This window comes from Carcharhinus amblyrhynchos, chromosome 15, assembly GCF_965287045.1.
Source record: "Carcharhinus amblyrhynchos chromosome 15, sCarAmb.v2.hapA, whole genome shotgun sequence".
Taxonomy (NCBI): domain Eukaryota; kingdom Metazoa; phylum Chordata; class Chondrichthyes; order Carcharhiniformes; family Carcharhinidae; genus Carcharhinus; species Carcharhinus amblyrhynchos.
The window spans coordinates 42,332,045-42,357,381 of NC_137338.1; the positions used below are offsets into that span (position 1 = coordinate 42,332,045).

The following is a 25,337-nucleotide window of genomic DNA, read 5'->3' on the forward strand; positions in this document are numbered from 1 at the left end:
CCGGGTGCTTTTCCAGAAATCATCTCCTGGAGAAGCCTAGTTCTTAAAGGGACCATCACCCCACATAGAGGACATGGGTTTCCTTGTAGTCTTCCCACCCCCCCCAAAGAAAAAAGCACATGGAGCACAGAGAATTACTTGCAATGCTTTTTTTTTCCCTCCTCCCATTACCTCTGGAATTCTCCAAGGCTATATTTTTGGCCTGTTAGAATCTCTCACCAAGTTGCAGCCCCAAGTGACATTACCCAAAAACAGAATCAGCTTCCACAGGTACGTTGACGACACCCAGCTTTCTATCTTAATTGTTCAACTATCTCTAAATTGTCAGACTGCTCAAGTTACCCTGGCTCCTCTTGGCTTTGAGCTTAATGTATGAACTTTTCTATGCAACTCTGTTAAACATTTATTTAAAAGTTGAGATATAGCATTTGTACAGCAGTCCACTTTAGCTTTCACTATTTCATTGAAGTTGATAAGGCAGATTTTCCCCTTCTGATATCATACTGATTGTAGTTTATAAAGTAGTTAGAAAGAAACCCTCAAGCTTACTCTTGCTAATTCTGAAATCAGCTTTGGCATCTTTTTATGGCTTCAATTTTAATAGAATTCATGCATGTGAAAGTTTATTGCAAAGACCTTTTTCAAACTGTACAATTTTCACACATCAATAACTTTTTAAAAACTTATCACTTGACCTCCATTCAAAGTTAGTACAGCAAATAGCAATTCAGTGCTGTGTGGCCCATATATTGCAACCCATGTCTCAGTGTTCTGTAGGGTTATACTTTGAAGCTATTATGGGCAATATCGCCACGGCACAGAATTGTATTAAAGACAGTGCTTGCACATGCCTAGCAAGACATGATAAAAATATAGGCTTACCTTGTCATACATTTGTGGCTGCTGTGGACCAATGTATCTGCCATCCTGGTTAGTCACAGAAATTATGTTCGTTAATTCCTCAGGTACAAAAGATTCAAGTGATTGCTTTAGTCGTTTGTATCGCAAACTGTCATATTCATTGCAGAGTAAATGACCTTTTTTAAAAAAAGACAAACAAATGTGAGATTGACCAAGTGAGCAAACATCTCACTGTGAGTAACTAGTTCTGCTGCAATCAACATTAGTGAAAGGTAATAATTAGAAAAAAATTACAAGTATGGCAGTAATAAAACTAAAACCCCCGGTGTGTCTGTCCTCCCAAGGATACTGTGACATGTCTGCCTTGTCCCACAAGTAAGACTCTCATCTCTGTGCCAAAATGCTTGGGTACAAGCTCCACTCAAGAGACTGAGCTTAATCCAGGCTGAAGGTTCAGCGCTACGCCGTCAGCAACATTAAACCTACAAGACTGTCTGCCCATCAGGTGGGCACAAAAGATTCTGTAGTAGTATTTGGAGATCTAGCCAATATTTAAACCTTAACCAAAATATATTATTTGAGTGCAAATTGGCTGCAGTGTTTCCCCTCAGCCACAACTATGACCATGCTCCATAGGTTTCATGGATGGATCCCACCACACACCCAAACTTCTTTGGACACAGTTAGACAGTGAATGGTGCTGCATAAATGCAAAGATGTTTTAAATTCTTCCACAGGATATAAGTGTCACTGACTAGGCCAACATTTATTGCCCGCCCCTAATTGCCTTTGAGAAGTTGAGCTGCCTTCTTGTTGAAGTAGGCTTAATTTCACATTACAATGACGTTACTGTGAAAATCCCCGAGTCACCATACTTGGCGCCTGTCTGAGTACATCAAGGGAGAATCTATCATGGCTAATTCACCCAACCTGGTCTTCTTTGGACTGTAGAAGGAAACCGGAGCACCCAGAGGAAACCCACGCAGACACAGGGAGAACGTGCAAACTCCACACAGACGGCAACCCAAGTGGGGAATCGAACGCAGATCCCTGGCGCTGTGAGGCAGCAGTGCTAACCACTGTGTCACCCCATCTGTTGCACCTGCCATGTATTTGCCCACTCACTCAACTTGTCTAAATCACCTTGAAGCTTCTTAACCTCCACCTTGCCACCCACATTCCCACCAAGTTGTGTGTTGTTAGCAAATCATGTATAGAAAGGAATATGGAAATATTACATTTGATTTCCTCATCCAAATCATTGATACGGATTGTGAATAGACACAGCAGTTCCCAGTAGCACATAATAAAAATGTTTACACATTTAGGAATGTAGGAAATTCATGAACATAAGAATTCATATAAACATAAATAAATTCTACTACTGTTGTTACCATCCAAGATATGTGATAACACGCTAGTTCTTCAATTACCAAAACTGCCATACTGTTCTGAAATATAGGTCTTCCCAAATTAGACTTTGTGCTGTACTACACTGGCAACTCAAAAATTGCTACTGAGGTGCACATATCATTCATTGTAAATGTCTTAATCTGGCATGAACAATAGATACACAGTCAACCAATCATGGTGCAGATAAATTCCTTTGGCTCTACCCAAACTTTTATCATACCCCTAACATTGAAAGGATAAAGGTGTTTCTCTTCCTTTATATGTTCAATGCGCAATTTTTAAAAAAAAATGCCTCCTGTCCCTCAACTGTCCTTGATGCCATTGCTGCCAATGGGGATGGACAAGTCTTTTTACAGATAGGTACCACTTCAACACAAGTTCTCTTTCATTCAGGGACACTGGATAACCTGTGCCCAACACACCTTTGTTTGATTTGACAAACACTGAACAGAGTGGCAATCAAAGCAATAATTGTCTGACTCCACTACTGTGAATATAGTTTCAACATGCTATACTAGTAGAAAGCTCTTATTCAATGATTAATAGTTAACCATCATGAAACATTGTTTATGCTAAAGGCACTATTCAAACACAACTGCTCTTGTACACAAGCAAAACCAGCTGTCTGTATATCTAAAATATGCAATTGTGTTATAAATAGTTGGTTGGATACATTTCATTAAAGTGTTCTTTGCTTGTTTGCTGTCCTGCCATGGACCTTTCCCCTCCCAATCCTTCACTTATGCCTCTCTTGAACTAGCATAGCTAGAAGGATGCAGATTTTCACTTCATAACAGGGAAGTGTCACACTCTATTGCCCACAGTCATCATCCTTGACTTGAAACAAAATTCCCAATGTATGACATATTATGGCCATTTTTGTTGCAGAATTATATCCATTAGACAGAATTGTCTAATACTGAACCAAGGTTACATTCAATTACTCGATTCTTTGAACTGTATTGTCACTGCGGCTCAGTTAATAGCAAACTAGCCTCTGAGTCACAAGGTTGTGGGTTCAAGTCCCACTCCTGGGCTTAAGTACATAAAATCAAGACTTGACACTTTGCCATCCTTCAGCTGAGGCATTAAACAAAGGCTCATCCATCTACTCGGGTGAATATAAATGATACCATGGCAGTACTTTGAAGAGGAATGTGGATTTATTCCCCCACGTCCTGGACAACATTTACCCACTAATCAACATCAATAAAACATCAGACAGCCATTCTCACATTGCTGTTTGACAGAGACTGTTGTCTGAATATTCGTTACTGCTTTTCCTACATTACAACAGTGACTACAATTCAAAAAGTGCAGATCGAATAACCTTTATCCACAAATCTGAAAACCAAACATATCCAGAAATGAAAATTTTCTGAATCTCATCGACCTTTAGCGCAGGAAGTCTAGTTGTTTGCACTGTTTAACTTGTAATTTTTTGTGGTGGACATGTCAAAAAGAAATTGTTGTGGGTATCCTGTATTTATTATTTTGTGATACATCTTATTTTGGACCATAGCTAGCCTAGGCTTAGGCAACTGTAATGCAAGTTTACATGTGGTGTCTGAGAACTAAAATTATCCAAAATGGGTCCCGAGAATTTCAGACAAAGGATATTCACCCTGTATTTCAGTGGCTGTAAAGCACTTTGAGACATCTGGTGGTTGTGAAAAGTGCTGTATAAATCTAAGTCTTCCTTTGTTTTAAGTATCATTACATTGTATTTACAAACATTAAAACTCTTCATCATACAGGAATCATAATCAATGTATTCTTTACAGCTACTGTCCATTTGTTTCAGTGTGCAGTCCTTTTAAATTCTTCTTGTGCAGCTGAATGTGTTATTTATTATAGAACAGGCCCTACATAGTACTTGTCAGACTGTTATGCGACACTGCATCCATAAGTTTAGCAGGAACATTCGTCATAATTGCAGTTGAAAAAAAAACAGCAGATCTGTTCAAAGTTGGATTTCTGTTTTGCAAAAATATTTAGACATAACCTACATTAGGGATAGCAAGGTGGTATAGTGGCTAGCACTGCTGCCTCACAGCGCAGGTATCCGGGTTCGATTCCTGGCTTGGGTCACTGTCTGTGTAGAGTTTGTATGTGCACCTTGTGTCTGCATGGGTTTCCTCTGCGTGCTCCAGGTTCTTCCCACAATCAAAAGATGTGCGGGTTAGGTGGATTGGCCATGCTAAATTGCCCCAGGGTTAGGGTCAGGCAATTGAAGTGACACTCTGTTGCTTGCTCTGTCACACAGATCCTAAATCCCTTTAGATGGCACCATGGTATTTCACACTCACTGGTTTGCCACTGACAAAATCCAAGCCAATACCTCAAATAGACATTTACAGATGCAAGAAATCTAACTTCTTTGTCAATATACAGTTTCTATTTGAAGATCACAGCATTCTCTTTCATTAGGAAGAATTGGAGTAAATGCATGGGGTTGTGCCGATGGGGCCTGGGTGGAATTATGCTCAGTGCAGACTCGATGGGGTGAATGGCCTCCTTCTGCACTGTAGGATTATATAGTTTACTCAAAAATATTAAAGCAGAAAATATGTTCAAAAGTAGCTACAGAAAAGTCTAGATACTAATCAAGAATGGAATCTCCATTCAACCAGTTTGACCATCTATTCCAAAATTGACATTTCTATTGGAACATGTTGACCTGAACTTTGGGGTAGGAATGGCAGAGAAAATATCAGTGCTTGCCATTATTGAAGAGGAAATCAGACAGCAACATCCAGTGTGTGCAATTGCACAGTTAAACACAGAAATTCAGAAGATGCTCAGTTGCCAGGCTTCTCCAGAAGCTTCGACACACCATATCCTTGCCAAGAGATTCAGCTTTTATATATGTGGAGGACAATGAAATTACAGTTCCTGCCTCTTAGATATCGACCCAAATGTTCCAGAAAGTTAAGATTTGCCAATTCAAATGTAAGTGATTTTTTAAAAAGTTTGATAAAATTTAATTACTATCAAACTCCTCTCTGGCATTGAAAATTTACTTTACAGGTGTGATATCTTATTCTTTGAGAATTGAATTGTTGGGAGAGTTTGAGAAAAAGATTTTTTATTTTTATCTTATCCTTATCTCGTTCTTAATTCCATTTCCTTCCTCTATTCTGTTTCGTGTGTCTGATTTTACATAGTCTAACTTGCAATTCTTGTTTTAGACTCTGGATGCCTTACTAAGGATTTAATTGAAGTGACACTGTGTTGCTTGCTCTGTCACACAGATACTAAATCCCCTTTAGAGGGCACCATGGTGTTTCAGACTCACAACACTCATTGGTTTGCCACTGACAAAATCCAAGCCGATGCCTCAAATAGACTTTTACAGATGCAAGAAATCTAACTTCTTGTCAAATACAATTTCTATTTAAAGATCACAGCATTCTCTTTCATTAGGAATAATTAAATCTGCATTCATATGTACCATAGATGGTCCTGTTTGTATGCAGTTCACAGACAGGATTTTTTGCAGTTAAAAGTTGTCTAAAGTAAATAGTCAGCCATATTTTTTACGAAGGTTAATTTATGTTTATGTCCATTTTCTGTCACAGAGTCAGCTTAAATTCATTGATTCTTCTTTTATCAATTTCTAATTGTTTTATCCCATTTATGATCTTTTGAACTTTATTGGATTAATTGTCTCGTTCTTTATGACACCACTTAAAAGTCTCTTTGTTTAAGTAGCTGGTTAGCCCCCTCAAATTGATAATTTGTTAGACAGGTTGGAAGCTTTTTTGTAAACATAGTGGATCGTGATCTCAAAAAATCTAATTCTAGCCTATTCCAATGATTTGCTCCTCAAAACCAAGCAAAGAAATTGCATAGAAACACTGCTCATGTCAAAATAGTGAGCGCACTTGGTGAAAATCTTCCAGCCATAATGAGTGGTTCCATCCCAACCAAGCAGCACAAACAATCATCCAATGAGACCAACTAACTTTTCCAGAGATTCGTTGCTTTGCTCACGCTTCAGGGTTTTTGTTTCTCACATTATTCAGGCCTGCACAATAAAAGAACCATTACATGTACAACATGGGTGTTATTTTAAGATACTGGCTGAAGCTTGTACTCAGTTCAGCAACAGGCAGTAGAGTAAATGCAAGCAAGCATAAGAAAAATCAGTCCATTTTCTAATATTAGGAGAGAGTGGGGTGGAAGTATCAACTCTCTTTTATCAGTAAGGTACATTCATGAGTAAATTTGCAAGAATGCACCTCCTGGGCACCTTTTCAGATTTGATTTTGCACCAGGTTGCAGTTATATCCAAAGCTCCAAGCAATGGGATCCATTAACTAGTGATCATCTGGCACCTATCAGGAGCAATGCAGCTGTCAAGCCACTAACTGGAACCCCAAGTTATAGTCAGGAAAATTTTACTGGCCCACAATAGATGGGATCATGATGGAGGAGGGGGGATCAGCTCCCAATTATGCCCCACTGTTGGGGAGTTTTACCGTTGGTGGGGCTGGCGTCTGGCAGGGGCTTCCTGCCACAAGGAGATGGGAAACAAAATTAAATATTCCAATTGATCATGAATGGCCATTTTACCAGGTAAGGAGTTTTTTTTTTCATTCAGAGGAGGATGCAGGTAGGGTAGGCAGCCCCAACCTCAAGGCCCTGGTAATAACCTCAGAGGCGTTTCTGCTTCATTGGTATTATCTGTATTTTTTATATATAAATGTTTCTTCAGCCAGGTGGCGCTGCTGAACTGCCGGCCCTCTGGGCCAACATCTCTAGGGAGAGGGTGACCACCCTTCACAAGACAGCAATCCCACCAGGAGCTGCCGCCTGTAAAATTCAAGGAGGAAGTCCCAGTAGCCCAAATGCATTTCAGGCCATTCCTTTCCGAATAAAATTCATCACCTTTTTCACTTGTTTCAGAAATTGCTTCTCATTTACTGAAACACGACACATAGGACCACTAAAATGGAACATGAACAACAGATGGAAAAATTAATACCACCTCAGCCTGCAGCAAATTGCAAGGACGGCAATTCTGAAAAGTGAAAGCATGGCATGAGCTTTGGGAACCACGTAAAATAACAAACATTACCTGGTGTGGCATACTGCATTATTGCCACAGACTTCCCTCCAGGGGCAGCACACATATCGAGCACACTCTCGCCATCTTGTACATCCAATGCAAGGACAGGCAACAAAGAGGCTGCATTCAGAAGATAATACTGCTTCAACCTTTCAGCATGGTGTCGAAGTCTGGGGAGCCGGCACTGGGTGTTGCCGATGTAACATCGTAAAGAACACCGGGCAAAAGGCAAAACATCTGGTAGGAAATTAGAATATCCCTGAGATTGAAGGCACTGTTCAAATGTCACACATTGGCTAAACTTGTTCACAAGGACTGCATACTGCCAGGTGGAAGGAAGCAGCAGCACTTCTCTGAAAGACAATCAAACAAGAAAAATCAGTGCAAGTTAAACTGTTACAGCACTGTAACAGTTGAAATTTGAAAGCTTGAAATTTGACCTAAAATCTGAGACGAAAGGAATGACTGATATCTGGATATTCAGTACTTCCATAATTTAATCATGATTACAAGAAGATAGAGATTATGTTTTCACCATGAGATTATGTGCTATTGTGTTGCACTAAGTGTATTTTGGAAAATGCACTTGCTGGAGCAGCTCAATTCTCTGGTGAGTGGTTAACAAAAGGACTATATGCTGGCAATCTCAAATAGACGTCAAATCAATAATATTTTAAATGTCCAAATTCAGCAAGTTAGACAGCAACATAAGGCGTTCTATTTGCCCAATGTGGACTGTACGTTGTCTCTGTCTAAACATACACCCAAAATACCAAAGGACAGGAAACTTTATTGGTTAGCAGAGCCATTTCTTGGGGGGGTCCAAAGTGAGTACAGGGCTGCTGCTGAAAAATAACCAGCTAAAAAGATGCTGTCTATCTGTGCAGAGCACTGTAAGCACCCTGCTACATTGGGCGGCACGGTAACACAATGGGCAGCATGGTAGCACAGTGGTTAGCACTGCTGCTTCACAGCTCCAGGGACCTGGGTTCGATTCCCGGCTTGGGTCAGTGTGGAGTTTGCACATTCTCCTCGTGTCTGCGTGGGATTCCTCCAGGTGCTCTGGTTTCCTCCCACAGTCCAAAGATTTGCAGGTTAGGTTGACTGGCCATGCTAAAATTGCCCCTTAGAGTCTTGAGATGCGTAGGTTAGAGGGGTTAGCAGGTAAATATATAGGGAAATGGGGTTAGGTCCTAGGTGGGATTGTGGTCGGTGCAGACTTGATGGGCCAAATGGTCTCTTTCTGCAGTATAGGGTTTCTGTGATTTCTATTGTCCATCCTTAGGTACTGGCTTGCAAGATCATATGGAGCCAAATATAAAAAATTGTGCCCTCATTGATAGGTGTCTAGGTCTTCAATGAGTCCTTCGGTATCCAGAATGGCTGGTTAATTGTCAAAGAGCTCTTGAGGACTGCAAAACTGCTCACCTCAGGTGCCTGATTACTAACTCTGCTCTGAAAAAAGAAGAATTTCAGACGTAGAATTTTGCAGCAGTCTCATCCCTAAAGAGATCCTGTTAGCCTACCTCTTTCTTGGGCATATTGTCAGGTATTAGTCCTCAGAAATTCACAGACATGGTTGAGCAATCATTGGGCACACATTTATACCAAAAGCTGAAGTTCTGGGAAGTGCTCCAAACTCTGGTCCATAAGCAACAGTTCTACTAAGTGAAGCAAGTTCATGCTTCAGGCTGTGAACAATGAATGAAATGGTATATATTTTTTCTTCTCAACAATTCCAACCTTAAAACTGTCAATTCTCATGGCTAGGGTAATTGTAACTATAATTTCTAGTCACATCAAACTGCTTCTCCTTCTCCACAGGTGCATTATGAAATTCTTATTAGACTCCTTTCATACAAAGTTCAAAGCACGTTTGTGAAATACGGAGTTGAGGGGGTTGAGCTATGAGGAGAGGCTGAATAAACTAGGCTTGTACTCATTAGAGTTTAGAAGAATGAGGGGAGATCTCATTGAGACATATAAGATGATGAATGGGATGGATAGGATAGAGGTGGAGAGACTCTTCCCGCTCAGAAAGGACAGTAGGACTAGGGGGCACAGCCTCAAGATAAAGGGGGGGCGGTTTAGAACGGAGTTGAGGAGGAACTTCTTCACTCAAACGGTGGTGAATCTCTGGAATTCTCTGCCCGTTGAGGTGGTGGAGGCTGCCTCGCTAAATATTTTTAAGACGCGGGGATTAAGGGTTATGGGGAGAGGGCGGGAATGTGGAACTGAGCCACGACAGATCAGCCATGATCTTATTGAATGGTGGGGCAGGCTCGAAGGGCTAGATGGCCTACTCCTGCTCCTATTTCTTATGTTCTTATGTTCTTATAACAAATATATTACATATAATTTAAAAGCTGGCATCCTACCCTGAAAACTATACATGATCTTTGTTTAGTTACACACTATTTCAAAATATACAAAAAGACAAAATACACCAACAACTATTGATAGAAAAATGACATAGGCATTAAGTAATTTGGTAACTATGTATGTAATCATTGGACCACCATAAAAATAGCCGAGTAGACTATATCATAAGTTCCATAAATTCATTTCCTTGTGCATGCATATTTATATTGTACAACTGCAAATAGACAACGCAGTAGTAACTATATAGTACTTTAGTCGTAATGCTTTTAACAGATGAAGCTCAACAAAAATTATTTTGCCAGCAACTCCAGTGTTTTCTCCTAATCCCCTATAATCTATAGCTTTTTGATAATCTACTTTCAGTAGAATTAAACTCTCATGTTCAGAGTATCAATTACTCTGGATTCTTACTGAATTACAGTGTCCGTATATACACATATATTATATATAATATGTATGTATATATATATATATATATATGCACAATTAAGGACAGAAATCTTTAAGTTACTACCAAAGATATATTCATTTATAGGTGCACTCTTGTAATCTTTGCCAATGGAACTAGGACAGAATTATGATTCGATTATAATCATAACTGAACAATCTCTCTGGTACCAAAAATTTTTTTAAATGTGGAGTCACAGTCCCTTGAAGTAAACATTGTAGATTTATTTTAAAATTAAAGTTTTTTAGAAGTTCACGTTTTCTTATTAAAGTTTTTCTGCTAATCCCATATTTTGTCTTGTTTGTTCTATACCATGATTTAAATGCAATTTGTATTTACTGCTTTTTGCAGTATTTCTCAATTCGATTGGTTGATTAGCCTCTCTGCCTTGCCACAGACCCAATGATGCTCTGACAAATGTGACAGCTTAAATTGGTATCGGAGGAGAGGAAGAAAGTTGAAGTAAGGTGATGAGAGCAGATTTTTGAGTTGAATGGTGAGTGTTCTTTCACCAATGACCACAAAACTCTGACCAATGTAAACATTTATTATACATCAAGCACAGTAAAAATGGAACATTTCATCTGATCTGGCTACAAATTTGGAAGGAATTTTCAAATAGATGCAAGATCCAATTGACCATAGAACATAGAACAGCACAGCACAAGAACAGGCCCTTCAGCCCATGATGTTGTGCCGAGCATGACACCAAATTAAAATAATCCCTTCCGCCTGCCCTTAGTCCATATCCTTTTATTCCTTGCATCTTCATGTGCTTATCCAAAAACCCCTTAAACGCCCCTATTGTATCTGTCTCCACGACCACATCTGGCAGCGTGGTCCAGACACCTACCACTCTGTGTAAGAAGCTTGCCCTTCACATCTCCTTTGAACTTTCCCCCCTCACCTTAAGTGCGTGCCCCTTGGTATTAGACATTTCAACTCTGGGAAAAAGATTCTGACTGTCAACCCTATCTATGCTTCTTTTATAGATTTCCCTTAGCCTCCACTGCTCCAGAGCAAACAACACTACTTTGTCCGGCCTCTCCTTATAGCTCATACCCTCTAATCCAGGCAGCATCCTGGTAAATCTCTTCTGCACCCTCTCCAAAGCCTCCACATTCTTCCTGTAATGAGGCAACCGGAACTAAACGCAATAGTGCGGCCTAACCAAAGTTTTATAAAGCTGCAACATGACATCCTGACTCTTGTACTCAGTGCCCCGACCAATAAAGACAAGCATATCATACACCTTCTTTACCACTTACTTACTTGTGTGACACTTCCAGGGAGCTATAGACTTGAACCCAAGATCCCTCTATACATCAGTGCTGTTCAAAGTCCTGCCATTAACTATCTATTTACCCTTAATATTTGATCTCTCAAAGTGCAGCAGCTCAATTCTGTTTAATTTCTGGGGGTCCAGCATCATAAAGCTTGAGATGAACTTTACAATATTGTATTTAAATATATTCAACTCAGAATGATTTAAGTTTCCCAAATGTTAAAAAAATACAAATAAGTAAATACACAATTCTGGAACTCCACAAGATTTACACAATCTGCAATACTAAAATACATTCTTGCTGAGGAAAACTGAAATGCAATAAACTCCAAACTAACTAAGGAAATAAACTACTTGATCTTTGGATGGAAAGAACTTACTTTTGTTGTAATTGTGACTAAGGTTGCCTCTCTGATTGCTATGAGGAGGAACTGGGAATCACGTCAGTCTAGCTACTCTAGCCTGCAGATTGATTGTTTTGTTAATTGGATATGTGGGTCAACTGGTGCTAATTAGATCCAGTCTTCTTGGTTTTCCTGTGCCTTCGCCAGAGGCTAAATCCAGTTTGGTTAACTATATACTGGTGCCCGGTACCTGGCCCATGCCTTCGCCAGTGGTTAAGTCCAGTTTGGTTAATGTTTTCTGACAGATGCTTTTGAGGCCATCCTCTTGCTAATTAGATCCAGGAGCAACTGGATTTTGCTCTGCTAATTAGTTACAGGTAGTCCCAATGTTGTACAGCCAATCAGATACCAGTAGGAGAAACAGCTGTCACCAGAAGAAATCTCTAAAATATCCAAATGCCATGCTTCTGAAGTTCAAGCATTGTTGCATTAACTCTGATGAAAATTTGTAATTAACAGATAGGGAATGATCTTAGTCTCAACAGTAGCGTTTCCATCACTGATTTATGTGAAGGGTCTGAATCATTTCCAGACAGCCCCAGTGAATGGAGGCTAGTATATGGATTCTGTATACTTGGAACATCCATTATATTTTGATTGAAGAACCACCAACTGAAAGGTAGAATAACCACCTCTAAGTCAGAAGGTTTGTATCTTGTCCCACTCCAGACCATCCAAGCAAGCAGAGTGTTGGTTCTGAATAGCATCTATTAACAGTACCAATATCTGGAGGGAAACAGAAAATGCTGGAGGAATTCAGCAGGTCTGACAGCATCTGTGGTTCTATTCTCTCTCCATGGATGTGGTCAGACCTGTTGACTTTCTCCAGCATTTTCTGTTTTTGTTTCAGATTCCAGCATCCGCAGTATTTTGCCTTTATAATATCTTTAGGTTCATCCCCAGAGCAAAGGGAAGTTGGAATTTTTAGTACTGGCACCACCTCAGCTACTCTTCTGTAGTATGAGAGAGACTTTTGTGAGGCCCTACCAATGGACAAAATATGATGGATGAACAAACAGAATAAGCTCATTTCAGTGTTCTAATGAATGTAGGTAATACACAATATTAAACTTGGCAAAAGCAGAATAAAATAGTCAGTATACTTGCACATTCAGATGGGAAATGCAAAGAAATTGTGGTAATCTATGCTAATACTGAAAACGATTAATGACTATATTGCCAAAACATCAATAATCTACTTCTATTCATTATACACTCAAATTGCAATATATGTCTAAAAAGTGAAAGGCCATCTGAGGATTGGAAAGCAGACATTGTCAAACTTAACGCCTTGAATTTGCAACCATGAAATAATTATGCTCTGACAAATCTGTGTTTCAGAAGCTTATGATGAAGCAGCCACTTTCTCAAAGAAATATCCCTTAATATCAGAAACATTACTCCTTGTTAGTATTGCTTTTTATTGTAAGCTAACTTTTTGACCAGACTTTAATGAAGCTAACATGCACCAAACTGAAGAATATTTAGTCTCTATAGGATACCCATTTCATGCTTTGCAGATTTGAGGTTTTGATCCTACCTGTGTGAAAGACAATGTTAGGAATTGGTGGGAGAATTCATGGGGATTACAGCACAGGAAGGAGTTATTCACGTGGTATGCCTTTGCTAACTCCACATTACACCTATACTTACAACTCCATTTCATCTACATGTTCCATCCAATTTTCCCTTTACAGAGCCCCATCAAGCCCACTGCCCTATCTGAATCTCATCACACAAACAATTCTTCAAGAGATCCAAGGTTTAAATTATTTAATTTGTTCATTAATTTTAACACTTTTTCTTATATCAGGCTTGATTCGGTAGTAACATTTCCACCTCCAAGTCAGATCATCATGAGTTCAAGCCCCATTCTGGAGACTTGTGCAATGGTTTGATAGAGCAGACGCAGCACGGATTCGTTAAGGGGAAGTCGTGTTTGACTAATTTATTGGAATTCTACGAGGATGTGACTAGTGCAGTAGACAGACGGGAACCGGTAGATGTGGTGTTTCTCGATTTTCAAAAGGCGTTTGATAAGGTGCCGCACAAAAGGTTGCTTCAGAAGGTTAGGGGGCATGGAGTTGGGGGTAAGGTGGATAGAAGATTGGTTGTCTAATAGGAGGCAGAGAGTAGGTATCAATGGGTGCTATTCTGATTGGCGGTTGGTGACTAGTGGAGTGCCGCAGGGATCGGTGCTGGGGCCTCAGCTATTTACCATTTATATAGATGATTTGGAGGAGGGGGCTGAGTGTAGGGTAACAAAATTTGCTGATGACACGAAGATGAGTGGAAAAGCAAATTGTGCAGAAGGTGTGGAAAGTCCGCAGAGGGATCTGGATAGGCTGAGCGAGTGGGCGAGGACCTGGCAGATGGAGTATAATGTTAGCAAGTGTGAGGTTATCCACTTTGGCAGAAATAATAGTAGGAGGGATTACTATTTAAAGGGCGAAAAGCTGCAGCATGCTACAGTGCAGAGGGACCTGGGGGTCCTTGTGCATGAGTCGCAAAAACCTAGTCTGCAGGTGCAGCAGGTGATCAAGAAGGCGAATGGGATGCTGGCCTTTATAGCGAGGGGGATAGAATATAAAAGCAGGGAGGTCTTGTTGCAACTGTACAGGGCACTGGTGAGGCCGCAGCTGGAGTACTGTGTACAGTTTTGGTCGCCGCACTTGCGCAAGGATATTTTGGCCTGGAGGGAGTGCAGAGGAGGTTCACTAGGCTGATACTGGAGATGAGGGGGTTAGACTATGAAGAGAGACGAAATAGACTGGGTCTGTATTTGTTGGAGTTTAGAAGGGTGAGGGGGGATCTTATAGAGACGTATAAGTTAATGAAAGGGATGGATAGGGTAGAGGTAGAGAGATTCTTCCCGCTCAGAAAGGATAGCAGGACTAGAGGGCACAGCCTCAAGATAAGGGGGGGACAGTTTAGAACGGAGTTGAGGAGGAACTTCTTCACTCAAAGGGTGGTGAATCTCTGGAATTCTCTGCCCGTTGAAGTGGTGGAGGCTACCTTGCTAAATATATTTAAGACACGGGTAGATGGGTTTTTGACAGACAAGGGAATTAAGGGTTATGGGGAGAAAGTAGGAAAGTAGAACTGAGCCACTCCAGATCAGCCATGATCTTACTGAATGGTGGGGCAGGCTCGAAGGGCTAGATGGCCTACTTCCACTCCTATTTCTTATGTTCTTATGTACTTTAGGTTGAGACTTTAATGCAGTTGTGATGGACTGCTGCATTGCTGAAGTTGACACATTTCAGGTGAATTATTAAATTGAAATTAGGGTCACATCTATGGCCTGTACTCATGACTTAATTTATATTTAGTCAGATGATTTTACAATATTTAGGTTTCACTTCAATCTAATTTAATAGGAAGGAAATTACTTATTACCTGACTTTGTTCCATAATTCGCCAAATTCTTGTCCATATCTTTCATCAAAATATTCCAAAACAGGTTTGCAAATTTGTTTCTGCGGTTTCTGTCTGATATGAGACTTCTTGTTTGTCTAAAAGCAAAATTGACAACAGTAATTACTTCTGCCAACTCTGGTTGTTCGTTATGAATCTGTCTTTTACTTGGAGTCAACTTCTTTTCTCCTGTTATTGCTATGTGAACATAACCAATAATACAATTCCTGCATCCAGTGGAAACTATCTGGAGATCACTTCTCAAATGGTGGTAAGTATGCAGGAAGAATTCTTAAGTGCCCCCGCTTGTGCAGTGTACATGTCGTTTACATCAAAACAACAGTGATAGCAAATAAAGTTCTCTCCCTTGCAAGGTTTTGGGAGGTTGGGGAATGTACTGAGAAAAAAGAAATATGAAAAATGGCCAGTTGTAAAAAGTACTAAAGGGTTGCTTGTCATACCCTGATGTGTAACATAACTTCAGTAGAAAAGGGAGGAAAGTTGTTTATGATCGACAAAAACAAAGGTCATGTTTTCCACAACTTCTATTTCTTTCAAAGTACATTCCAGTATCTTTGCAATACTTAAATGCATTGCAATAATTCCTTTACTATTCGAGGAAAATTATCCACTGATTGTGAAACTATTTGGAAATGGTACAATTAAGAGCTACGCTATGTAAAATATAATTCTCTTAAAACTAAATCTATTGTGAAACATGATTTTAAATGCCGTACTCATTGGCAGGTGGGGGATGGAGGTAGGAATATTTTCACAAATTAATACCTGGAAAAGACCAATTTACTAACATCTAGTTTCATAAAATATTAATGGGGCTGGCACAGTAGCACAGTGATTAGCTAAGTTCGATTCCCGACTTAGGTCACTGTCTGTGTGAAGTTTGCATGTTTTCCCAGTGTCTGCCTGGATTTCCTCTCAGTGCTCCAGTTTCCTCCCACATTCTGAAAGATGTGCTGGTTGGATGCATTGGCTCGAACTGGCGCCAAACTGAGATGACTAGGGGAATTTCATGGTAACTTCATTTGCAGTGTTAATGTGAGCCTTATTTGTGACTAATAAATAAAGTTTAACTTTACTACCACAATGTCCATAAGAGAAGCTATTGTTTTTGTCCAACTGCTCTATTTATAAACTATCCACAGTTTGTGCATATATTGCATCTAAAATTCTTGTTAGTTTCTTGCTTATTTGCTCACCTCAGGAATATAAACATTCTCAATTAAGAATGTTTAAATGTGAAATGTTTCACTTTGCTTCTAATGATTGTAAATTATTGTTTTGCAAAATCCAAGTAGAAATTGATATCTTGGTGCAATTAACTTAGGTCAATAGCCTCTACCACTCTGCTGTTCCCACAGAAACAGGTTAACACCAATCAGGTTGACATCCTACACTTCAACGCAGTATTTAAAGTGACTAAGATGTTGGAATTGATTTCCAAGATCATACTCATAACTAGGCAAATCTCCAGTTTTTCTTCCACCTGTATTTTCTGAAGTTACTGAAGATGCAATTACAAAACTCAAATTATTCACAAACTTAAAATTGTACTAATTTTCAGTACATTCATTCCATTACTAATTTCCTATCTACACTGCACATCCCAGCCACTGTTCTTCAGATCTTTGTGAACCTTTTATTGGTCTTGTACTTCCAAATTCATTAATGGAACTTTCATGTATATCTCTAAACCATTATGTGGTTTTACATGAGTTACATTCCTGGTTATCCAGTGTTTTGCAAATCTATCTGTGCTATAGTTCATGTCAGAGATCCCTCATTTTTGTTCTCTCTTAAACTCTGCTTCTTTACATTAATGACCACCTATGCTCAATGATATAATGCAATCTACTCCTTTGCTGATATTCCACTCCACATTTCAGTGCATACAATTTATTATACAATAGTTTAATCATTCTGCTCTCCAATATATTTTTTTGCTTGATTTAACATTCTGATATATTTTCATTTCCTTTTTAATTCCCTGAATTTTCTGTAGTTCTCTCACCTTTCTGCAGTTTTAAAGTTTGAGCATCTGAAATAAGCTTTCTTTGTTGTCTTATTGTACTTTTTGTGCTCTTTGCACTTGGTAGGTTGGTGGTGGTAGTGGGGGAGATAGATTTGTAAATCCCACATTTATTATGGAAACATGTCTGTTCTGAATCCTATCTCCTGCTCGAATGCCCTCTTCATGTCTGTGATTGCTTCCTTAACCAACATTGCAACCCTTTCTTTTTTATCCTCTTCCCTAATCCATCTGAAAACCCTCAACCTAAATGTTGAGCTGCCACTTCTGTCCATCTTTAAGTCATAATTCAATAATAGTTATGTCATACTTTCAAGTGTTTGTCTATGCCCTCACCTCAACTGCCTTATTCACCAGACTCCTTGCACTAAATTATATATCATTAACTAGTGATTTCTTTGTTGTCTATTTTCTCACATTTGTTTCAAAGATGTTCTATACTTAGTTATTAATTTTGCCCTAAGATGCAGCAAACACACACAGTGTTGACCATGGCAGCCACTACCTGCCAGGCATGTTTACTGTTGTCCTCTGAGGAGGGTGCCAAAGCATGTAACTCTCCACAGAAAATGGAACTCATTGTCACAGAGAGTGGTCAAGGCATACAGCATGGATGCCTTTAACAAGGTGGTTATTAATCTAGTCTTTAGCTGATCTAACCACTGTCCGACACTAGATGACTTTTATGTCTGGTGTTTTGTACCTTAGCACATTTAATACAGTGAATCACTGGCAAACACTGGTGCTCTTTCCAATCCCCATCCACAGCAGCCTCAAGCTGACTGGGACACAAAACAAGCTGATTTTCATAATTGTTTTCCACTTCTTGTCGTCTCTCCCTTGCAATTGGGCCTTTTCCGTCTGATTTACATTTCAAAATTATAGGTTAGTGGCACTGTTGTTTATATTTAAACTTCAGCAACTTCAGACAAAAAGGGCAGATGTGTCATAAAACTCAAAAAGTGCTGTCTGAACTGCCATATGTCATCAGCAGCTACACAAAATCATCTTGGTTAGCAGATGCATTGAAGCACCTGAAGTTCCTGCACTTGCACTAAACTTGCCTCTCAGTGAGTTAGGTGTCAAATCCATTCCAGTCTAAGTACTGCTTACATGACATGATAACTGAATTATTACCACTCAACCTTTCCAGTACTGAAAATTAACTGTCACTAATATCCTTGAGGAAAGAGCACAGTGGTTAGCATTGCTGATCCCCAGATCCCCAGGTTTGATTCGCGGCTTGGGTCATTGTCTGTGTGGACTTTGCACATTCGCCCCACATGTCTGCATGCGTTTCCTCTGGATGCTCCAGCTTCCCCTCACAGTCCAAAAATGTGCGGGTTAGGTGGATTGGCCATGCTAAATTGCCCCTTAGTGTCAGGACTAGCTAGGGTAAATGCATGGGGTTATGGGGATAGTGCCTGGATGGGATTGTGGTTGGTGCAGGCTCGATAGGCTGAATGGCTTCCTACTGTACAACAGGATTCTGTGAAATCTGCTTTCCTTACCTGGTCTGACCTACATGTGATTCCAGAGCCACAGCAATGTGGAAACTAGAGATGGGCAATAAATGCTGGCCAGCCAGCAACAACAACATCCCAAAAGTTAATTTTTAAAAAGTTTGTACATTCTCATTCACTCGGATTTCAATTTTAATTTGAAATTTGAGAACCTTTTGATATTTTTAACCTTTCATTTCACTTTTGTTTCTGTTCAATCCCATTTTCCTCTCCCATACCTTTAATGTGGCTGATATGACATTGAATTCACCCTCTCTAAACTGAGAAGTTTGAGTTAATAATCCTTAAATCTGTTTCTTCTTCTCCCCCATTATTAACATTTAAAAAAAAACACAATTAAAATCCTGAAGCTGCTTCAGGCTGATCTCTGTCTCAGGACAACCCGGCAGGAGGAACCTGTGGCTGCAGCAAACTGTCAGGCTGCTCTGCCCATCCAGCAGCTGGCAGCCCCTTTCGCCGGGAGTCTGCGGCCCCGGCCCCGGCTCCCGGCTCCCGCCGCGTCGCTCCCCCGCCTGGGCTCCGGCTCTCACCTGCTGCCGGGGCCTGGATTCGGGCCCGGGCCCGGGGCCGCTGCCGCTCCGCCCGGCGGCCGTCACAGACTTACAGCGGCTGAGGGAGGCAGCGCGGCGGGCGGCCCGAACCAGGAGAGGGGCCGCGGCGGCTCCCGGGAACATAGCGACCGCCGGGCCGCCTGTCCGACCGAGGCCGCCCTACAGGAACCGGGGATCCACTGGGACCCACCCCCCGGACACATCCCCAGACAGATCCCCAGACAGGCACCCCCCCGCCCCCACCGGACAGATCCCCAGACAGATCCCCAGACAGACACCCCCCCCCCCGCCCCCACCGGACACATCCCCAGACAGACACCCCCCCTACCCCCCCACCGGACAGATCCCCAGACAGACACCCCCCCCCCCCCCCCACTGGACACATCCCCAGACAGATCCCCAGACAGACACCCCCCCCCCCCCGCCCCCACCGGACAGATCCCCTGACAGACACCCCCCCTACCCCCCCACCGGACACATCCCCAGACAGACACCCCCCCCCCGTCCCCACCGGACACATCCCCAGACAGATCCCCTGACAGACACCCCCCTACCCCCCACCAGACACATCCCCAGGCAGATCCCCAGACAGACACCCCCCCGCCCCCACCGGACAGATCCCCAGACCGACACCCCACCCCCACTGGACACATCCCTCGACAGATCCCAGACAGACACCCCCCACCCCCACTGGACACATCCCTGGACAGACACCCGCCCCCCCACCAGACACATCCCCAGACAGACATCCCCCCCCCCCCCACCGGACATATCCCCAGACAGACCACCCTCCCCCTCCCGATAGATCCCAGCACAGATCCCCAGACAGACAACCCCCCCCCCCCACCCCGGACAGATCCCCAGACAGACCACCCTCCCCCTCCCGATAGATCCCAGCACAGATCCCCAGACAGAAACCCCCCACCCCGCCCCCATAGATCCCAGCCCAGATCCCTTGACAGACCCCACCCCCTACAGATCCTAAGATAGGTCCCCAGATAGACACCGCCCCTCCCCCCCACCCCCACCAGACCGATCCCAGGACAGATTCCCAGACGGACCCCCAGGACTTCCACTGGGACCCACTCCTTGGCCAGCCCCAGGGCTTCCACTTTATTACTATTTGCAGAATGCTAGATCCAAATTAATATTTTTTCCCTTGTCAGTTCTGCAATATATTGCTCCAGGAACCCCACACATTTACCCTAGCTAATCCCCCGACACTAAAAGCCAATTTAGCATGGCCTATTTACCTAACCCACACTGCTTTGGACTGTGGCAGGAATGATGTGGAGAAGCCAGCATTGGACTGGAATAAAACAGTAAGAAGTCTCACAACACCAAGTCAAAGTGCAACAAGTTTATCTGGTAGCACAAGCTTTTGGAGCGTTGCACCTTCTTCAGGTGAGCGAGGAGTTGTGTTCACAAACAGAGCATGTACAGACACAAACTCAATTTACAAGGTAATGGTTGGAATGCAAGTCTTTACAGGTATAGACAATGTGAGTAGGGAGAGGGTTGAGCTATGTATTGTCTCCAGCCAAGACAGTTAGTGAGATTTTGCAAGCCCGGTAAATTGTGGGGGGTTGCAGATAGTGTGACATGAACCCAAGATCCCAGTTGAGGCTGTCCTCATGTGTGCGGAACTTGGCTATCAGTTTCTGCTGAGAGTTCAGCCTTTCTCCACTCACATTATCTGTACCTTTAGACTTGATTACCTGTAAAGACTCGCATTCCATTATCTTAATAATATCATATCATATCTTAATATCTGAATAAACTAGGCTTGTGCTCGTTAGAGTTTAGAAGAATGAGGGGAAATCTCATTGAGACATATAAGATGATGAATGGGATGGATAGGATAGAGGTGGAGAGACTCTTCCCGCTCAGAAAGGACAGTAGGACTTGGGGGCACAGCCTCAAGATAAAGGGGGGGGCGGTTTAGAACGGAGTTGAGGAGGAACTTCTTCACTCAAAGGGTGGTGAATCTCTGGAATTCTCTGCCCGTTGAAGTGGTGGAGGCTGCCTCGCTAAATATTTTTAAGACGCGTGTTGATGGGTTTTTGATAAGGGAGGGGATTAAGGGTTATGGGGAGAGGGCGGGAATATGGAACTGAGCCACGACAGATCAGCCATGATCTTATTGAATGGCGGGGCAGGCTCGAAGGGCTGGATGGCCTACTCCTGCTCCTATTTCTTATGTTCTTATGTTATGTTCTTATAAATAGAGTTTGTGTCCGTACATTGCGAACACAACTCCTCACTCACCTAAAAAAGAAGCGACACTCCGAAAGCTTGTGCTACCAAATAAACCTGTTGGACTTTAACCTGGTGTTGTGAGACTTCTTACTGTGGGAGGAATCCAGAGCACCCAGAGGGATCCCACGCAGACATGGGGAGAATGTGCAAATTCCACGTAGATGGTGACCCAAGACGGGAATCAAACACAGGTCCCTGGCTCTGTGAGGCAGCAGTGCTAATCACTGTGCCACCATGCCACTTCTGTCGTAATCTGTCATAAAATAAACACAAGTTCATTTTCTAGACCCGTGTCTAGATTTTGATTGTTCCATTGTATCTGAAGGTTAAAATCCCTCACAATTATTACATTGCCTCTGTTAGAAGCTCCAATAACTTGTTAAAGGCTCTATTCAAGGGAAACTATATACTGCTACTCCCACCAGTGGTGTTTACAGTTTATTTATTAATAGGTTTACATTAACACTGCAATGAAGTTACTGTGAAAATTCCCTTGTTATTTCTGGCTATTCCCAATCTCCACACATACTGATTCAACTTCATGATCTTCCAAGCCCAGATCCTTTCTCACTACTGTCCTTATCTCATCCTTTACTGTCTGAGCTCTCCCTTCTCCTTACCTTTCTGTCTGTTCTTCCAAAATATTGTGCATCTTGGAAAATTTATTTCTCAAACCTTGTAACCATATATCTGTAATCATGGTTAAATTTAAACCACTTGTATCTATTTGTGGCACTTGTTCATCTATCTTTATGTGGATATTTCACAGATTCAGATAAAAATTCTCATTTTTTTCTACCACAATACTCTGTATGGACCTTACTTGGTGACACTCATACTTTCTAAACCTTTCTGTCCCACCCTGCTTGTCTTTCCTATATGGCTATACAGTTCAGTTGCCTTGAGCTTTCTCTTTGGATTTCAAAACCCCCCTTCACTAGACTCAACTGCCACTCCTCCATCCTAGCCTTGAAGCCTTATCCACAACCCTAGCCATACGATTGGTCAAGACACTAGTCCCAGTCTGATTTAAATGTAATCTCATCTCAGCAGAATAGCTTTTTCTCTGAGTTCTGAGCTCAGTGCCCCATGAATTGAACCCCTCTTTCCCACAACAATCTTGTTAATTCTGTAATCTAGATTTTCCCAGCCACGGAACCGCTTGTGACCTCCCAAGAGCATTGAGGAACCCAAAACTTTTTTATGTCAAAGACATAAGAATAAGTTGTGGAATAGGTGTGACCACAGAAACGAATTGTGTATAACTCTTTTCTAGCTATATTTATGCATACATATATACTATAAAAGAAATTAAATATTATGTTCGACAAAGTACTGAAGTCTGATCTTTGTCATCTTTGATGGGAGGAGTGATGCTGGCTCCTTTGCACACAGATCAATTTGATACCAGAGTAGATTTGGAGAACTGATTCTCGTTTCAAATATGGCATTCAGTCTGCTTCTACTTTTTGCATTTGTCACAGAGTACCGAGGAAAACCACTTTCACACAAGTATACTGAGGCAAAAGGAAGTAGCTCACAAACTGTTCTGTTTGCCCTATTAAACTGCTGTAAAAATTCATCAGTGGAAGTTCACTGAAATGTTGCTTCAGTGTAGTCAGAAGTCATGTTAATCAGGCTTTCATAATGGTGTACTGATAAGCCACCTGGCCTAATTGTTAGTGCAAATGGCTTGCGCACCACATATTGTGCTCATTTGACAGAAATATTCCAAGAAGGGTGAAAACTAAGTAGATGCTGTGTAATGTCTCTGAAAATATTTTCCTTGGGGATAGAATTAACTTCAACAAGAAAGTCATTCAATGTGGGAAAGCAGTCAATGGTCTTATTTTCTGTGCAGCTTGTTCAGAAGTACAATTTCCACAACAATGAAATCTTATCTCTTGCTGTGAAGGCAGTAATATCCTTTCTTTGTAGTGACAGGATCACTTTATTTAGTCTTGTAAAAATATCTGTAAGATATGCAAAATCTTAAAAGCCTTGAGGTACTTGTAAAACAATTCTGAAAATTGATATTTCTGACGCACACAAAACACCAAGAGTTCACAATGAAGCTCAACAAAGCTCATAGGCATTTTGCCTTATTACAGCCACCTCACATTTATAAATAAGAGCAGCAGTGCTATGTGCTCACTATTCATTTTGTCACAAGGAATTTGAAAGCGTCTCAATTTTAGTGGACAAGCTTTAACACTGTAATTAATTTGCATTACTCCATTCAGCACAATTTTTAGAGGTGCAGGCATCTTCTTAACAGTGAGTGAAGGCCCATGGAGGATACAGTGACTGCTTGTGCAGCATGGTGCTACAGCTTTGACCTGCACTACAACACTTGCCCTCTTCCCAATCATTGCCCATGCATCATTAATGTGCACATCAACACATTTCTCCCAACTAGTTCCATGTCCTTCGATAAAGTTTTTATGCAGTTGAATATTTCTTCACCAGTGTTGCTCTGCAGTGGGTCTCCAAGAAGCCTTCAATTAGTATGGTGTGCAAATACGAACAATATTGCAAGGCCCGACATGGCCTTGGACTCATCCAGCTGTAATCAACAGGCTTCTCAACATTTCAGATGAGAGACTAGCTGATTCTCGATGTCAGAGGCAAGGTCATGAGTTTGATGGTTGACAGTATCATTGGTGAGCTATAGCACCCATCTTACTATTTACAGCCTCATCTAGCAAGCACATTATATCTTTGGTGTAAGGCTTTATCAGGTTTTTCTCCAACTGTATGGGCATCTTCTGCAGGTGCAGTGTGGTCGCTTACTTTGTCGCATGCCTCGGTTGTGTTTTCGTTATCGGTCTTGGCAGTTCTTACTACCATGGATTTACTGCTTGTCAGTGAATTAAGTTTTCTCCTGAAGAACCATATGTCTTTATTTTTATCTTCGAAATGAGTCATTTCCAAATACCTTCGCAGTTTAGCAGTTACAATAGAACTGTTGGATAATATTTTGTAGCATACACCACATTGTGCTTCAGGGAAAGCGTTTTCTCCAGTACACATAAATCCAAGGGACAGATAGCTCTCATCATATTTACACTTCATATTTCCTGCTGTGCTGCTTCATTTGACATGGACAATGAACGGTTCATCATGAAAAGATCATCGCCTGATTGTTTTGCAGTGATTGCCTGAAGTGGTCCATCTTCATCATTTGCTTGTCACTTCTTTTAGTCACCAGTCCATTGGTGAGTAGCACACCTACATTAGCACCAATGCGTGATAAGCTACTAACAACATATTTGTTTGGCCCAGCTGTCTCCGGTAGCTCTGGCAATCACTCAGAACCTGTGATGTCTGGAATTAGGAAGAGGAACAGTTACAAATGTATTGAGCTACATTCACCAGTTACTGGTATGTGCATGTGCCCCCCTCCCAACCCCTTCACATCAACTTCTCCCTTGAGCCCCCCGTTATTTTGATTGGTTGATAACTTCACAATGGAGCTGCAAAACTCAGTTTGCACTTACTCTAATCAACTTAACGCAAAGTCAATTGGCACGTGGGTTAGATAACAATCCAGAAATGATTACTCTTGACGTCCTGGTGGACCTGATACCCTATCTGTTACAGCCCCACCTTGACCTTAGTGCTATCAGACCCTAGAAATCTTCTTAGCAGTGCTAAAGAGGACTTCTAGAAT

At 41.5% G+C, this 25,337-nt stretch overlaps 1 protein-coding gene across 2 annotated transcripts in view; it reads right to left on the reverse strand.

Moving 5' to 3' along the window:
- LOC145353285 (tRNA (cytosine(34)-C(5))-methyltransferase, mitochondrial-like) overlaps positions 1-19,545 on the reverse strand; it is a 42,648-nt gene extending 23,103 nt beyond the window's left edge. For both annotated transcript variants that reach the window (XM_080203888.1, XM_080203889.1), the window contains exons 1-4: positions 19,385-19,545; positions 15,267-15,382; positions 7,358-7,701; positions 883-1,037 (exon numbers count right to left, since the gene is read on the reverse strand). In XM_080203888.1, the coding sequence (XP_080060014.1) occupies positions 883-1,037; positions 7,358-7,701; positions 15,267-15,382; positions 19,385-19,528 (759 nt within the window). In that variant the 5' untranslated portion in view covers positions 19,529-19,545. The remainder of the gene's footprint in view (positions 1-882; positions 1,038-7,357; positions 7,702-15,266; positions 15,383-19,384) is intronic.
- Between the last annotated feature and the right edge of the window lie 5,792 nt (positions 19,546-25,337).